The following is a 17,174-nucleotide window of genomic DNA, read 5'->3' as shown; positions in this document are numbered from 1 at the left end:
CCCAGGCTCCTCAGACAGCACCTTCCAAACCCCACGGCCACTTCCATCGGGGAGGACAAGGGGCAGCAGGTACATGGGAACACCACCCCCCTGCAAGTTCCCCCTCCAGCCCTTCACCGTCTGCGACTTGGAAATATATCGGCTGTTGGGTCAGAATCTTGGGACTCCCTCCCTCAGGGCACTGGGGGGGGGCCAAGAAGGCAGCTCAGCCCCACCCCCACCTTCTCAAGGGGGCAGTTCGGGATGTGAATAAGTGTTGCCTCTGCCAGTGACACCCACACCCAGTGAGATTTTTGTTTTAAACACATTCCCTTCACTGGTAAGCGGATGTGCGGTCTCGTTGCTGCTCCCCTGTTCTGGCTGTTTCTTGCTGGTGAGACCTGTCTCTCCCTGTTACAGGGCTTTCCGAGAGGTTTCTCTGTCCGATTTATCTCAGGAATTCCTAGACTTAATTGTATGTCCCACGTTGATCCCAGGGTTGGATGGTGAGGTTTCTTCATGCACTTTGACTTTGCAGCGCCCTTGGGAAGATAGTCATGGACTATATTCTGTTACCTTGATGTATATATGTGAGGAATGATTTGTCTGGTTTGCACATAAAACAATATTTTTCATTGTCAGTTAGTCCCTGTGACAATGGTAAATCAAATTGACGTTCCTGCATTGTAAAACTATCACGTCACAGCTGTCTGCAGTGTGGGTTTTGGTAGTTCTCTGATATTCAGTTTGGAATTCTGTCTCCTCTTATCGTTACTAACTCTGGCTGTCCCTCATCTCCATACAGGCGTGGCTGAATGAGAAATTTTCCCCTGACCTTCTCGAACACAAAGCTGAGATTGTGGAGTGTGTAATGGAACAGCTCGATCACATGGTAACGGTTTTGGACCTTTTGTTGGGGTGGAGCAGACAACATTTGTTCAATGCACCATTGAGTTTGCGGTTGACAGACTCAGCCAGCCCCTGATTTCCCTGCCAGATGTAATGATAAGGATCTGCTGTCCGACGATTCACCTGGCAGTTGATTTTTGTCGAGTTGCCCGAGTCATCAGGACAAATGCCAGAATGGCGCATTTCGAACAGTCGGAATGATTTGTTTGATGGGGAGAAAAGGGAGTTGATTAGTTGGCGTGTCAACTCTGACCGGCTAAGATGCCGTCATGGTGAAAGCAAAGGGGAGCGAGAGGCTGTCTCCAAAATCCTGGGTAGTGCACTGAACTTCAAGAAGGCCAGTATCCTGTCACCCAGTCACCCTTTATTTACACGTGCATAGTACATGGTACTGATCCAGCTAACTCAGAGCTGGCTCTGAGATTGTGCAGAATCCCGAACACTCCTGTTTATACCTGTCAGCCAGCTCATCTTCGAAAAGATCCACCGAGCTGACCTTGTTCCAATCACTTTGAGGACAAGCTGGTTCACAGTAGTCGCAACTTTGCACTCATAGCTCACCCCTCAACCAGTGAAAGGAGTCCCAGCCTATCCAGCCTTTCACGACAACTCAAGCCCTCTGTTCCCGGCAACATGCTGGTAAGTCGTTTCTGAACCCCCCTCTCGCTTAATAATATCTTTCCTATAACAGGGAGACCCGAACTGGACACAGTGCTCCAGAAGAGGCCTCACCAATGTCCTGTACATCCTCAACATGACATCCCAACTCCTATACTCAAAGGACTGAGTGATGAAGGCAAGCATGCTAAGTGCTTTTTCAACTACCCTGTCTATATGTGATGCAAACTTCAAAGAATGATTAGATTACTTCGTGTGGAAACAGGCCCTTCAGCCCAACAAGTCGACACCAACCCTCCGAACAGCAACATACCCAGACCCAGTCCCCTATATTTACCCCTTCACCTAACACTACGGGCAATTTAGCATGGCCAGTTCACCTAAGCTGCACCGACCTTGATGTGCCTTAAACTGAGGGTCTGCTGGTTCACCCCACCTGCCTTTCAATCCTCTTCACAGGAACAGAACCTGCAGCGAGCAAAGAAGGGCGATCTGAAAGTCACCATCCACCGAATGGAGACCGAGAGGATTCGCTACGTCCTTAGCAGTTACCTGCGGTCACGTCTGCAGAAGGTACACAGGTTTCATTCCTCAGCCTGTGAGGGAGCAAAGCTCAGTGAGTCTGTGCACAATCCATTAAGGCCACCATTTCACCTTTGTTGACGTGCGTGCTGGGGAGGTGACTGGATATGGTGGAGTTAGTGTGCCCACTGAACAGTGGGCAAAAGTGAGGACTGCAGATGCTGGAAACCAGGGTCTAGATTAGAGTGATGCTGGAAAAGCACAGCAGGTCAGGCAGCATCTGAGGAGCAGGAAAATCGACGTTTCGGGCAAAAGCCCTTCATCAGAACTTCTGCTGTACACTTGAGCATCTATGTGAAAGGGTGAATGGCGTTTGTTGTCTCGTGTGTGTGTGGGTGTGTGTATGTCTGTGTGTGTATGTCTATGTCTGTGTGTGTGTGTGTATGTCTGTGTGTGTGTGTATGTCTCTGTGTGTGTATGTCTCTGTGTGTGTGTATGTCTATGTGTGTGTATAGGTGATTGTGTGTGTCTGAGTGAGTGTGTCTGCCTGTGTGTGTGTATGCCTGTGTGTGTCTATGTCTCTGTGTGTGTATAGTTGATTTTGTGTGTATGAGTGAGTGTGTCTGCCTGTGTGTGTGTATGTCTCTGTGTGTGTCTGCCTCTGTGTGTGTATGCCTCTGTGTGTATATGTCTCTCTGTGTATACAAGTGATTGTGTGTGTCTGAGTGAGTGTGTCTGCCTGTGTGTGTATGGTGTGTGTGTCTGTGAGTGTGCATGTGTGTGAATGTATGTGTGTGTGTCTGTGAGTGTGCATGTGTGTGAATGTATGTGTGTGTGTCTGTGAGTGTGCATGTGTGTGAATGTATGTGTGTGTGTCTGTGAGTGTGCATGTGTGTGAATGTATGTGTGTGTGTCTGTGAGTGTGCATGTGTGTGAATGTATGTGTGTGTGTCTGTGAGTGTGCATGTGTGTGAATGTATGTGTGTGTGTCTGTGAGTGTGCATGTGTGTGAATGTATGTGTGTGTGTCTGTGAGTGTGCATGTGTGTGAATGTATGTGTGTGTGTCTGTGAGTGTGCATGTGTGTGAATGTATGTGTGTGTGTCTGTGAGTGTGCATGTGTGTGAATGTATGTGTGTGTGTCTGTGAGTGTGCATGTGTGTGAATGTATGTGTGTGTGTCTGTGAGTGTGCATGTGTGTGAATGTATGTGTGTGTGTCTGTGAGTGTGCATGTGTGTGAATGTATGTGTGTGTGTCTGTGAGTGTGCGCGTGTGTGTCTGTGAGTGTGCGTGTGTGTGTATGTATGTATGTGTGTGTGTCTGTGAGTATGTATCTGTGTGTGTATGTATGTGTGTGTGTCAGTGAGTGTGTGTGTCTGTGAGTGTGCGTGTATGTGAATGTATGTGTGTGTGTGTGTGTGTGTCTCGGGGCCCCCACACAGTGCAGCAGTTGGGCACAATTGAGCAGCCCACTTGGCTGTTTCAGACAGCCCTGGAGAGTTGACCATATTGAAGTGGATCTGGAGTCACAGCTAGGCCAGACCAGGTCAGGATGGCCTCCCTGATGCACATGAGAGGACCTGTTTTTACCACAGTCCGAAGGGACCTGTGTCCCACTTCAGATAAATGTATTAATTCTCCCCACCGCTGTGTGGTATTTCAGTCAAACCTCCAGAACATTAACCAGATTGCGAGTCCAGGACCAACATCACTGTCCCTCGATTCGGACCTGGATCGTTTGCCTGAAAGTTTGCGTCTTATTTTTAAAGTGTCCAGAGGAAGTCAGCTGGGTGTTTTTTTTTCCCTTCTTGTAATTCTCAGATCGAGAAGTTTTTCCCTCACATCCTGGAGAAGGAGAAATCCCGTCTTGAGGCAGAGCCTGCCTATTTGTCTCCACAAGAATACACCTTTGCGAAAGAGTGAGTGCATGGAGAGCAAGAGAGAGAGAGATGGGGCGAAAGTACAGGCCGACAGCTGTGGGATCTTCGGGTGGAGCGACTGACACTGAGGTTGATCGGTTTGGGGTGGGTGCGGGAGCAATGGTCAGCAATGAATTCAATCTCACTCCTTTCAACCCCAGCTCCAACAAAGGTATCTGGCCTTCTGTGGAGTTTCACCTGTTCTGAAGGTTCCAGATTTGTTTTCTCCAGTCTGTGGAGAATTCCTCTGTTACCATCCTGAAAAGCTCACTTTGCCTTGTAATCTGTTAAAATGTGAGTGACAGAGAATTCCCAAATTCCACTATTGAATTACAATAACATCAATTTATTTTTTAACCCTAAAAGTGAACATTAAACATCTATTCACAACACTAAGCCGCCCCTTTCTCTTAACTGCTTATTACTTGCCTCCAACTCTCTAACAATTTGCTGTTCCAGTAAAACACTTATTCAAATTATATCACCTTAATTTCAAAACCACACAGCTGCTGTCGTTTTCTGTGTCTTCTGTCTTCCGACTGAAGATCTCCCTGGGTCGTCTTCTTTCTTTTTACTGCGATTTGTTTCATATGAAAAGGTGCCTTTGAGAGACAGTGTTTCCTAATTTGTTGTGGAACAAGATGTTGGCTCGCCCTGTCTGAACGGCATTTGCTCTCGCTCCAATTTTCAAAATGTCCACATTTTTATATCCCTGACATCGGATCATCTCATTGGTTCGCTGTGGGCAAAACGATAAATTCAAACTCATTTGGGTTTTAGTATCCTGGGACATATTTTAAACCGACTGGTTAAGTTGGAATTGATGTCAAAACAGCAACCAAAGCTCGGGTATCCATTTCTCAGCCAAATGCTACATGTTGTCAGTTTTCCAGTCCACTGTGGGACTGCCATCCAGTCATGTCACACAGGTACTTCTCAGCTCTCAGTTCAGAACAGAATTCACTCTCTCTTAAAGGGACAGTACACGCCCTCATAACTGTGGCCACTGAGCAGTCAGAACGTGCTGATTGCTCCCTGCTTTCTGCACGAAAATCCCTGCTCATTCCCATTCTGGGTCAGCACGTGCCGATCCCTCCCTGCTGTCGATGGGAAAATCCGTATTCATTCCCACTCTGGGCTGAGCGTGCCGACTTCTCCCTGCTTCCTGCCACGGACAGGAACATCCATCTTTGTTCGGATTCCAAATTGCTCCAAATCCACGTGACTGCCCGAGGTTCCTCTGGGGAGGAACTGCTTTTTTTTTTCCTGTCTTCGCTGGGGTGCCTCATCAGGAATCCCTGGGGTGACTGAAATCGGGAGCTGTGAGTGGGAGAGGACCTCGGTGGTCAGGTTTTGAGCCTGTCGCTGAAATTGAACGGAAAAGCCAACGATACCGTTTTGAATGAGGGGGAGGTGCGGAACGGCATCTGCATTCCGACGGATAATTATCCAGAGAAGGGAATGATTGAACGTGCCGGGCAGGGGGAGGAAGTCGCTTTGTCGGGGATGCAGCACACAGACTGTGGTTCACTGCACTTGGAGACAGGTTAGCATTGCGATGCAGTCAGGCTGCTGGTAGCAACGATGTCCCACCACTGGGTTGCAGACAGAGGTGCAGGAGCGCGGACGGGAGTCTTGAAGGCTGCTCCTTCCTCACTGAACTGATCTGCCCCACAGGTACGCGGCCAACTGCGAGACCTGCCTGAAGAGCTTGGCCCTGAAACACATGCCTCCCAACCTGCAGGCGTTGGACTTCTCCAAAGCCGGTGAGTGTGTTCCTCTGGCCAGCCCCTGAATCCATATCGACCCTCTTTGAACGAGGGAAGAGACCACCGTCTCTTCCCACGCCTCTCCCGTCTCCGAGCGGTGAGCGCTGTGTCGGAGAAGCTATTGGAGCTTTGCTGTCCGGATGTCAGGAAGCGTATCCCAGCTGCGTGGGGTGATCCAGCAGAGCTCGGACCGAGTCAGTCCTCAGGACCAGAGGGGTTGAGGTTGAGTAAGTCGGAATCAGTCATCACTGGGGTTGAGATGGAGGGGTGGGGATCTCATCGAAATGGACAAGCTGGTGAAGGGGCTGCGTGTGTGGATGAACACTGAGAGGTTGAGTGTTCATCCGGGGGGGGCTGGGGAAATCGAGGACGGGGTGGGGCACAGTCTCGGGATCAACGAGCGGATCACCGGGTGGGACCGAGCTGAGGAGAGAGGTCCTTGCTCGGAGACCTTTGAACCTGAGGATTTCTCTCCCCCAGAGGGTTGTGGGTCACTCTGTGTCCTTGACGGCTGAGATACTTGGGTGGGATTCTGGTCTCTGTGGGATGGTGTGCAGTTGAGGCCCCGGCTCAGCCAGGATTGATGGCCTTTTCTCGTGTTGACGCTGACGACTTCACTTCCCACCCCGTTGGGTTAATGTCCGGAAGAACAGACACCGCGGCGAGGTTTTTGAGTCCCCTCGGCGACTTTGTAATCCGACGGTGTTTCTCTCGTTAGTTCCCAGACCCAACCTGGATTCCTTTGTCTTTCTGCGGGTCAAGGAGAGGCAGGAAAACATCCTGGTGGAACCGGAGACTGAGGATCAGAGGTAGGGCGAGTGGCGTTGGATGTGCCCGGTGTCTGTGGCTTGCTGGCAGCTGCGCTGGACCCTCCTGCTCTTTCTGTGCCTGAGATACCCTCCATACCGGCTGGACAGTGGTTGCTCAGTGCCAGGCAGCACAGTCCCATCGTGTCAGACAGCACAGAAAGAGGCCGTGGGATCCATTGGGTTTTTACCTCGTTGATTTTACCGCTCATTAAACATCCGTTCCTCCTCATCCCATTTCCTGGCACCTGGCCCACGGCCTTCGGACCTACCGAGTTCACCTCGAAATATTCCTTCCATGTTCTGTCACTTCTTGACTCTCCCACCCTCCCAAGGAGGGGGTTCCAGATTCCCATCTGGATGAAAAAAAAAATCCCCACTAAACCTCCTGCCACCAACCTACAGTCCTTGCTCATTAATTCTTCCACAAAGGTTAGATGCAATTTTTTTTCCCTCTGTGTATAGCCTTTGTCACTTTGGACACCCTGATCAGGCAAACCCTTCTGCTCTGAGGAGAACCGTCCCAGTCTCTCTCCGTCATTGAGTTGCTCCCCAGCCCAGGCTACACCCTGGTGAATCTCCTCTCTGATGCAGTTATCCGATATTGTCGTGGCCCAGCACTGCACCTAGCGGCCTCCCTAACATTACGTACAGCCCCTGCTCGTGCGTTTAACAGCTCAACTAACAAAGGCAAGTGTCCCATCCACCACCTGTCCTGCAACGATCTGTGGCCATCTGCATCCAGCCCGCTCTGATCCCCTCTCCTTCTGACAGTCCAGCTGTCAATCCTGCACTCCCTTGTCTTGTTCGTCCTCCCAGAATGCACCATGTCACACCAACCAAAAGTACAGTATGCTCCTGGCCAAGCCTGTCGGTGAATCAGACCGAGGGCGCGTGTGGAGATTCATTCCTGGGGCTGTTGCTGTCCACTCACCCGGTATCACCTGGTGGCTCAGTGGTTAGCACTGCTGCCTCACAGCGCCAGGGACCTGGGTTCGATTCCAGCCTCGGGCGACTGTCTGTGTGGAGTTTGCACATTCTCCCCGTGTCTGCATGGGTTTCCTCCAGGTGCTCCGGTTTCCTCTCACAGTCCAAAGATGTACAGGTCAGGTCAATTGGCCATGCTAAATTACCCATAGTGCTCAGGGATGTACAGGTCAGGTCAATTGGCCATGCTAAATTACCCATAGTGCTCAGGGATGTGCAGGTTAGGGTGGATTGGCCGTGCTATATTACCCATAGTGCTCAGGGATGTGCAGGTTAGGGTGGATTGGCCATGCTAAATTACCCATAGTGCTCAGGGATGTACAGGTTAGGTCCATTAGTCAGGGGTAAATATAAGATCATAAAGGGAATGGGCCTGGGTAGGTTCATGTTCAGAGGGTCGGTGTGGAGTGGTTGGGCCGAAGGGCCTGTTTCCACACTGTAGGGATTCAATGATTCTAAGTAGAAACTGGAGGGGAAGGATGAGTCTGTCCTTTGCACCTCAGCAAGCGTGGGCTTTTGTTGCCTGTCGCCTTGACTTGAATAGTTCGAGGCCAGACCACGTGAGGACGGCAGATTTCCTTCTCAAAAGGACTGTCCTGAGGTGGGGCAATTCTTACAACTATTGGCAGCAGTTTCGCGGTCGCTGTTGCTGGGAGGGGAGCTCACGGTTCCCGCTCAGTGAATGTCCCCAGACCGCACAGCCAGGCCTCTGGTGAGACATTCCCGCTGCACCAGTGTCTCCCCGCTCGTGACCGTGACCAAGATGTGCGGGAATGTCGGGATGAGACGGTTTGGGGGTGAAGTCGCTGGAGATGAGCAGATTTTCCTGTTTGACCCTTGGGTTTCAAGGTGTAAAAGGGGAAGGTTCCCCGCGTCGAGAGATCGTGTCGTGGTGCACTGCCATCTCCAAGCCCCTCTGTACGTTTCTTTGTTTGCATCCCCGCAGGGAGTACACTGTTGATCTGGAGGAAGGCACCCAACACTTAATGAGATACAAGACCATCGCTCCCCTTGTGGCCAGTGGAGCGGTCCAGCTCATATAACCGGAGCTGAGGAAAGGTAAAATCAGATGGATTTGAAATGCTGAGGGTGGCCGACAGCTCTCAGATCCTCCTTCGATTCTCTGAGGTCTCCTTCATATCTTTCCCCTCTCACCCTCAATCTATGCCCTCTAGTTCTGGACTCCCCCACCCCAGGGAAAAGACCTTGTCTATTTACCCCATCCATTCCCCCTCTTGATTTTATAAACCTCTATAAGGTCACCCCTCAGCCTCCGACGCTCCAGGGAAAACAGCCCCAGCCTGTTCAGCCTCTCCCTATAGCTCAAATCCTCCAATCCTGGCAACATCCTTATAAATCTTTACTGCACCCTTTTCAAGTTTCACAACATCCTTTCTACAGCAGGGAGATCAGAATTTTACGCAGTATTCCAGGAGTGGCCTAACCAATGTCCCGTACAGCCACAACATGACCTTCCAACTCCTATATGCTCCCATTCTCCAGGGCCCCGCCAGTTTCTTTAAGTTCTGGCTGCCTTCTGTGACTTCCTCGTTGGTAAACTGTGGGTCTAATTTCTTGCCGGTCAGTTTGTGTTGCTGTGAGGTGTCATGGTTTGGTGGGTTCAGGGTTGAGATGGGGAGACCGTGTTAGCACTGCTGCCTCACAGCACCAGGGTCCCAGTTTGGATTCCAGCCTCGGGGCGACTGCCTGTGTGGAGTTTGCACATTCTCTCTGTGTCAGGTGGGTTTCCTCCCACAGTCCAGAGATGTGGGCGGCACGGTGGCACAGTGGTTAGCACTGCTGCCTCACAGCGCCAGAGACCCGGGTTCAATTCCCGCCTCAGGCGACAGGCTGTGTGGAGTTTGCACGTTCTCCCCGTGTCTGCGTGGGTTTCCTCCGGGTGCTCCGGTTTCCTCCCACAGTCCAAAGATGTGCAGGTTAGGTAAATTGCCCATAGTGTTAGGTAAGGGGTAAATGTAGGGGTATGGGTGGGTTGCGCTTCAGCGGGGCGGTGTGGACTTGTTGGGCCGAAGGGCCTGTTTCCACACTGTAAGTACTCTAATCTAGTCTAATCTAATCTAATCAGATGTGCAGATCAGGGTGAATTGGCCATGCTAAATTGCCTGTGGTGTTAGGTGCAGTCGTCAGAGGGAAATGGGACTGGGTGGGTTACTCTTCGGAGGGTCGGTATGGACTAGTTGGGCCGAAGGGCCTGTTTCCACACCACAGGGAATCTAAATCTAAATTGAGAGCAACAGGAATGGACAAGGTGGTTTACGCTCGAAAAAAACAGGAGAAACTAATGATGTGTTTTTTTTTTGGAAAATTTCTTTTCAGAATCTGTTATCAGTCTGCACGTCCAGGATTTGTGAACCCCCATGTTGTCCCAAAGCTAACGTGTCCTGTTAGTGAGTGCGTCGGGTTTATTACAGCGGAAGCTAATAAAAGTTAATTGTCACTTTTCTGACCAGCTTTCGGAGTGATTCGCAAAGGGACAGGCCAGAACTGGAACATCATCCTCTCCTGCTAAAAAGGAGTGAGGAAATCGAGGTTACAATGATCAGCTGAGAGACTGAAATTCCACAAATCAGATGGCCTCAATCTTACCTGGGTAAAAGAGCTAATTGCAGAGATAGCAGACGGGTTTGGTTGCCTTTTTCCAGCATTCCCCAGATTCCGGAATAATAAGTGTGGGAATTGGTCAGTGTGACAACGCAATAGGAGAAAGGGGTGCTGCGGGCCAGTCGTCCTGACATCACACCTCACATCCTGACATCAGTGCTGCCCCTTGAACTGAGGGATTTAGATTCAGATTAGATTCCCCGACAGTGTGGAAACAGGCCCTTCGGCCCAACAAGTCCACACTCCAGAGAGTAACCGACCCATTTCCCTCTGACTAATGCATCTAACACTATGGGCAATTTAAGCATGGCCAATCCACCCGACGTGCACGTCTTTGGACTCTGGGAGGAAACCGGAGCACCCAGAGGAAACCCACGCAGACACCAGGAGAATGTACAAACTGCACACAGACAGTCACCCCCCGAGGCTGGAATCGGACCTGGCACCCTGGTGCTGTGAGGCAGCAGTGCTAGCCAGTGAGCCACCGTGCCTGCCGTCGGTTTCAGAATCAACCACGTTTGCTCTGTTTTGGCCAGGCTGGTGAAAATAGCAGCAAACTTCATTCCCGGTACGACGTGAAAGAATCGATTTGTTGTGGAGGAAATTTCAACAATTCATTTGGGGAAATCATAATGTGATCAGACCAACTCAAAGGGAGATTGTGTCGTAGCTTGTGGGTGTTATCCCTAAGCAGGGCATCCAAAAGGATGTTTGATAAGGTGCCACACGTAAGGGTTTGAGTTATAAGGAGAGGCTGGTTAGGCTAGGGTTTAGGGGGTTGTGGGGTGACTTGGTAGAGTTTATGAAATCATGAGGGGGCATTAATAAGACGAGCAGTGGGTGTCTTTTCCCTCGGGTGGGGGATTTCAAGACAAAGGGGCATATTTTGAAGATAAGAGGAGAGTGATTTTAACAAGACGGGGGGGCACGACTTACTTTGCTCGGAGAGTGGTTCATGTGTGAATCAACTGTCTGAGGAGCTGCTGGATGTGGGTACAGTTAGAACATGGGAGAGACATTTGGATAAGTATGCAAATAAGGAATGTTTGGTGGGATGTGGGCCAGGAGCAGGCAGGTGGGACTAGTTTAATTTGGGATCATGATGAACATGGATTGGCTGCACCAGAGGGTCTGTTTCTGTGCTGTGAGACTCTGTAACAGAGTAATATGCAAGCTGGCAGTTGGGGAGTGAGATATTAACATGGATAGAGCTTTGGTTAATAGACAAGAAACCAAGAGGAGGCATAAATGGGGTCCTTTCACATTGGCAGGCTGTAACTCAATAGACAATAGGTGCAGAAGTAGGCCATTCAGCCCTTCGAGCCTGCACCGCCATTCAATATAATCATGGCTGATCATTCCTAATCAGTATCCTGTTCCTGCCTTATCTCCATAACCCTTGATTCCACTATCTTTGAGAGCTCTATACAACTCTTAAAAGACATTTAGATAGACATTTAAGCACGCAAGGAATAGAGGGATACAGACCATGAGCAGGCAGATTGGATTAGTTTAAAACAGCATCATGGAGCAGACATTGTAGGCCAAAGGGCCTGTTCCTGTGCTCTATGACTGCTGGTTCCAGTTTACCAATGTTGCAAGGTTACTGGGTGCCTTACGGTAAAGAAGCTAAGTAAATGGGATGCTGGAATAGTTTCTATTGCCTTTAATCATGAAGTACGAGACTTTACTGAGAACGGAAAATGCTGGGGATCACAGCCGGCTGGGCGGCATCCATGGAGAGAGAGCGGGCTAACATTTCAGGTCTAAATGACTCTTCATCAGAGTGCTAGCAGAACACCATCACCAAACATACCTTGCCTTCACTCTCCATGTCTGCATTGTTCCCTCTGGGACACCCAAGTATGTTCCTCAACCATTAACACCTCCCCCCAACCCCCACCACTTCCCATGTAACCACAGAAGATGCAACACCAGCCCTTCACCTGCTTCCTGCTCACCATCCAAGGGCCTAAACAGTCTTTCCAGGTGAAGCAGCATTTCACCTATACTTCGTCCCAATGTGGCCTATTCTACATCCGAGAAACCAAGTGCAGACTGGGTGACTGCTTTACAGAACACCTCCAGTCTGTACGCAAGCATGTTCCCAACCTTCACTGTAACACAGCGCCCTGCTCACATGCCCACTGTCCTGCTGCCAGAGTGTCCAATCCTTTCATAATCTTATACTCGTGGACAGCAGTGCTGGAGGCCTTCAGCTATTGACACTGAAACAGACAGTGATGGATTGCAGATGGGACAAAGCTTGATCGATATGTAAGTCGTCAGGAGGACACTGCAAAGTGATAGCGACAGAATCCATGAGGAGTCGAGAGTGTGGCGCTGGAAAAGCACAGCCGGTCAGGCAGCACCCGAGAAGCAGGAACATCAATGTTTCGGGCAAAAGCTCTTCATCAACGTCGATTCTCCTGCTCCTCAGATGCTGCCTGACCGGCTGTGCTTTTCCAGCACCACTCTCTCTGATCTTCAGCATCTGCAGCCCTCGCTTTCTCCGAGATTCAACGAGGAGACAGCAAAGTGCCAAGTCTCCGAAGGGGAAGTGTGAGGTTACGGACTTTGGGAAATGCAGAACGTTTTTGAAACGTATAAAAGTCCGTGTTTAGAGAGACTTGGGTGTGAGCGAGCAAGGAGCTCACAGGTCGTACAAAGATAGAGTGAGCAAGTCAGAAGCCGAGTGACAGGCTTTCTGCAGCAGTAACATTGTATTCCTCGCTCGGTTCAGTTCCCCTCGTGCACTTTTTTGTCTAGTGTGATCTGCACGCAAAACAAAACTTTTCACTGTAGTTGGGAACATGTGGCAGTAATAAATCGCATCAGGGCTGACCTTTACTGCAAAGTGCCGAGAGCACATGGATGAAAATGTCTTGCGACAATTGTGCGGGGCTTTGGTGAGACTGCAGTTCGAGTCCTGTCTCCTTATGGAGCAGTGTTCCACATGAGGTTTCAGACTTGTCCCTTTCAGGGCCGTTAAGTGGAAGCAGCAAAGACTGTCATGCCTGGTGTCTGGGATGCGGGGTGCGGGTTTAGTCGTCGTGGAGAGGCCGAGTGAGTTGGGTTTGATGTTTGCCAGAGTGAGAGGTGAAATGTGGGAGACGTGTGAAGCGGTCGACTGAGAGGGATTGTTTACCCCTGGCTGGAGTTTAAGGGATGGGGGTGTGGGGGAAGGCACAGTCTCAGAATGAGATGGGGGGGGGGGGGGAGCGGAGGGGCAGAGGGGGGGGGGGGGGGGGGGGGGGGAGTCTCTTCATGAGGAGAGGTTGGGTGGGTGAATCTATACCTCATGCACCATTGTGCGGGATATTTCAGACTGGGAGTAATAAATTGTTTGCCCTCTTGGGGATTGGAAGGAAAGTTGGCGGTGGTGAGTCCAAATCAGCCTTTTTCCTCATGGCAGTCTGCAGCTGACAATGAAGCCTCCTCCCTCAGTCAGGGTTCAGGGCCACTCGCTTGGGTGGAGGGGGTCAGCCTGAGCTGTAAATGCCAAATGCCTGAGCTCTGCTGACCACCTTGCAGCCAATCGCAGCGCCTGGCCTCCAATCGAACCTTGCTGTAGAGTTCAAATCAATATTGTTTCTGCTGCTGCTGCTTCAGGGACCAGTCAATGATTCCACACCTCGACTGGTCATTTCCCCACCTTTCAGCAGCGTTGGTGTTTGAACAAGCGATTGTCTGACCCTCACCCCGCCAACCTGGGTTTGTGGAGAGTCAGCAGTAGGGGAGGGTAACATTGAGAATTCCACAATTGGCTTTGTCCTCAGAGAGAGACAGAGGGCTCCTTGTTTGACTTGCTTTCGCAGTCCTACATTGAAGTCCACGTTTGGCGAGAGCTGGTTCAAATCCGCTGTCACCTCCTGACCCCTGTGTGAACAGGCTTTGCCTGCTCTGGGGCTTGTGTCAAACACAGCCAAGTGAGGGAAAGATTGCCCGCGAGCCCCTTTGAAGGGAGCATTCCCTTGTTTTGTCCCATTCTGAGCCCTCCTTGGCCTGTGGTTTGAAGTCTCTGCCTCGCTCTCACACTGACATGCCTCTGTCGTCAGCCTGCTGCAGTATCCCAGTGAAACTGAACATTGGCCTCAGGAGCAGCTCCATCATCCTTCAGTCAGCCACTCAGCAGCCTTTCAGACTCGACACTGATTTTCACGTCTGTTTCCTTTGCTCAGCTTCTTGTTTCTCCCCCTTTCAGACAAGCGTCCCTGCGGCTCACTGCACACCTTGCTATTGTCTTGCCCCCAACCTCCGCTCTCTGGTCTCTTGTCACTCGGTATCTCCTGTCCGTTGTTCCCTCCTCAAACCTGTCGCGTCTCGACTTTAGCCCAGCTCCGAGGGCAATCAAAATCTTGAAATGTGAACTCTGTTCCCCCCAGTGAAGGAATCGCGCTGTTTTCTAACTAATCTGAGCCAGCAGAAAACCTCTGGAAGACTCTGTGGAATTGTCGCTGCAGGAACTGTTTGGAAGCTTGCTAAATTTGAGAGCACGCAAATAGGTCACTGTCACTGATTAGATCTAAATCCTGGTGCAAACAGGCTGAACAAATGTTGGATTAAATTTAATACCGACTGGCAGGCAAATTGAGGACAGAATATCTGACACTGAACAGAACAGCAACTCGGAGCTCTCTCCCAATCGCTGTCAAGAAACTGTCTCAGGCAAATCAGAAATGAATACACAATCTCAGCAGGTCGAGCAGCAGCAGAGCTCACGTTTTGGGTGCGGTGACCCTGCTTCAGAACGGTGCGGGTCAAAGTCTGTGAGCAGTGGGGCAGCACGGGGGGCTCAGTGGTTAGCATTGCATGCCTCACAGCGCCAGGTACCTGGGTTCGATTCCGCCCTCGGGCGCCTGTCTGTGTGGAGTTTGCAGCCCAGTTTGAAGACAGGCCCAAGGCGTGTTGGCCAACCCCGGGGAACTGCCGGGCTCAAAAGGAACCAACGTTTGGGATGACCCTGCCAGGTCAAGTCGCAGAGTGCAGAGTCCACAGTACTGAATCTGCATCCAGGATTGGATGAAGGAGACGATTTGGACAGCCTTTTCTTGGAGACCTCGGGGGCTCAAAGAGAGGTGTTCCCCTTCCATCGCCCTCCCCAGAAATTGGATTGTGGCAGAGGGGTGTCCATCCCTCCACAATCTGGGCTGTGTGAGGAGGGGGTGGGTCAAGGCGGTTCGGGGAAGTGTGCAGTAACTTGACTTTGTGAAGACGGGACACCAAGGATTACGATGGGAGTTGAGGGGGTGGGGGGGTAACACACAAAGAAATTGCAGTCATGTCTTTTTAAAAAATGTTCTTCTCTTAAAAGTAACTCCCCGAGTCGTGAAACCCCCCCCATCAAAGGGAAAAGACGCCTGCCATCCAACTTATCAATGCCCCTCATTATTTTTTAAACCTACATATGGCTCCTCCTCACCCTCCTATGCTCCAGTGAAAAAAAATGTCCGAGCTGATATTGAAAATGTCCAAAGAGACTGAACGTTCAGCTGTACAGAATCTTGAAGTGCCATAAACAGGTACAAAAATAATCAAGTAAGCCAGTCGAGAGGACTAGAATACAAGCAGGGACTCTTTCGATGCTCACAATCCTGATTCGAATGCTCTTGGAAGCACTGGGAGCAGATCTGGGCACCACGCTGAGGAAGGATATATTGACCTTGTAGGAAGTACAAGTAGGTTTTGAAGTGGGAGATGGCACATGGCAGGGTGACACTAGGCACATAAGATGGCCGCTGAGCCAACAGTTGGCCACTTGACACACAAGATGGCCGCCGGTTGGAGCGAGAAAGCAGAGCAAACACAGATAATGCTTGGGGCCACCAGAATGCCAGCACAATGTGCTCACAACCTCATTGATTAGTTTAAGGCGGTGGGGGAGAGTAACGTACACTGCCCTCCGAAGTGTCTGGGTCCAGCCAACACCTTTGATATTAACAAAGGCTGCGCTGGAACTGACAATGACTGCATCGAAACTATCAACGATTCTGCAACGTTTTCAATAAACAAACCATGTTACAGAGACTATAAGCTCATGGCTGACCCATTATATCACAAAATGTCTAAAAGGGTCTTGATATGTGCTCCGGGTCGAGAGCTGACCTCTGCCCTGTTGGTGTCTTTCTCTCCCTGGAGCTCCAGGATTTCTTTGTACAGTACAGTCGCTGAACCCCACCTCTGACCCCGAGGGACGGTGATTTCCCCTGCAACAGTTTACAGTTGGACTTCAGGAGTTAGATTGCAGCACTCCTTGACTTCCAACGACACACGACAGGTAGCCAAATGCAGCTCTCTGAGGCAATGTCGAAGAATCTCTTTCTCCTCCCCCGCCCCTTCAACATGCTCATTCCATATTGTTGCCTTCTCCTTCACTCATGTCTCAGTCACGTACTGTAATTCGGTTACGTCATTGGGAGTTACACCATCTCCCATGAGCGTCGTCACGTCCCATCAAGATAAAGGCTGTTCTCGATCTCTCCGGCGAAGGGAGCCGGGCTGACTGAGGAAAGACTTCTGCAAAGGTGACGGTGACGCAAACGGCTTGCTCAATCCGTGGAAAGCTCCCCCCCCCCCCCACATCTCACCCCCACATTTATTTCTTTGAAATGGGAGCGGTTTCCATGTCAGCTGTTGACACTGTACTTACCGTATTGTGGTAATCGTCCTCTCTGCACAGCACCATTGACTCAGCTGCCCGGTTCAAAAGGTCAGCACTCTGCCTGCTTTCCAGTTGCCTCATCCACTTCCCTCCCTCACACAGCGTCTGCAGCGCTCTGGTTGACGACGGACGGGGACTGCCTGTCTGATTCATTCACATCCCCGGCAGTTTGGAGATCGACATCGCTTCCCCCACTCTGTCACAGAATCCCTGCAGCGTGGAAGCAGGCCGTTCGGCCCGTCGGGTTCATGCCAACTCTCTGAAGAGCATCCCACCCTATACCCCTCTCACCCTGCATTTCCCGTGGCTAATCCACCCAGCCTGCACATCCCCAGACACTGTAGTGCAATTTCCCCGCGGCCAGTTCATTTTACCCTGCACA

At 50.7% G+C, this 17,174-nt stretch overlaps 1 protein-coding gene across 2 annotated transcripts in view; it reads left to right on the top strand.

The window, feature by feature from the left end:
* Positions 1–9,973, top strand: part of gins4 (GINS complex subunit 4 (Sld5 homolog)) — a 10,540-nt gene extending 567 nt beyond the window's left edge. For both annotated transcript variants that reach the window (XM_043681557.1, XM_043681555.1), the window contains exons 2-8: positions 785–871; positions 1,966–2,079; positions 3,850–3,947; positions 5,625–5,713; positions 6,435–6,525; positions 8,456–8,568; positions 9,847–9,973. In XM_043681557.1, the coding sequence (XP_043537492.1) occupies positions 785–871; positions 1,966–2,079; positions 3,850–3,947; positions 5,625–5,713; positions 6,435–6,525; positions 8,456–8,552 (576 nt within the window). In that variant the 3' untranslated portion in view covers positions 8,553–8,568; positions 9,847–9,973. The remainder of the gene's footprint in view (positions 1–784; positions 872–1,965; positions 2,080–3,849; positions 3,948–5,624; positions 5,714–6,434; positions 6,526–8,455; positions 8,569–9,846) is intronic.
* The last annotated feature ends 7,201 nt before the right edge of the window (positions 9,974–17,174 follow it).

This window comes from Chiloscyllium plagiosum, chromosome 42 (assembly GCF_004010195.1).
Source record: "Chiloscyllium plagiosum isolate BGI_BamShark_2017 chromosome 42, ASM401019v2, whole genome shotgun sequence".
Classification (NCBI taxonomy): domain Eukaryota; kingdom Metazoa; phylum Chordata; class Chondrichthyes; order Orectolobiformes; family Hemiscylliidae; genus Chiloscyllium; species Chiloscyllium plagiosum.
Note: the sequence above shows the minus strand (reverse complement) of the source record. Positions and strands in the feature narration are given on the sequence as shown.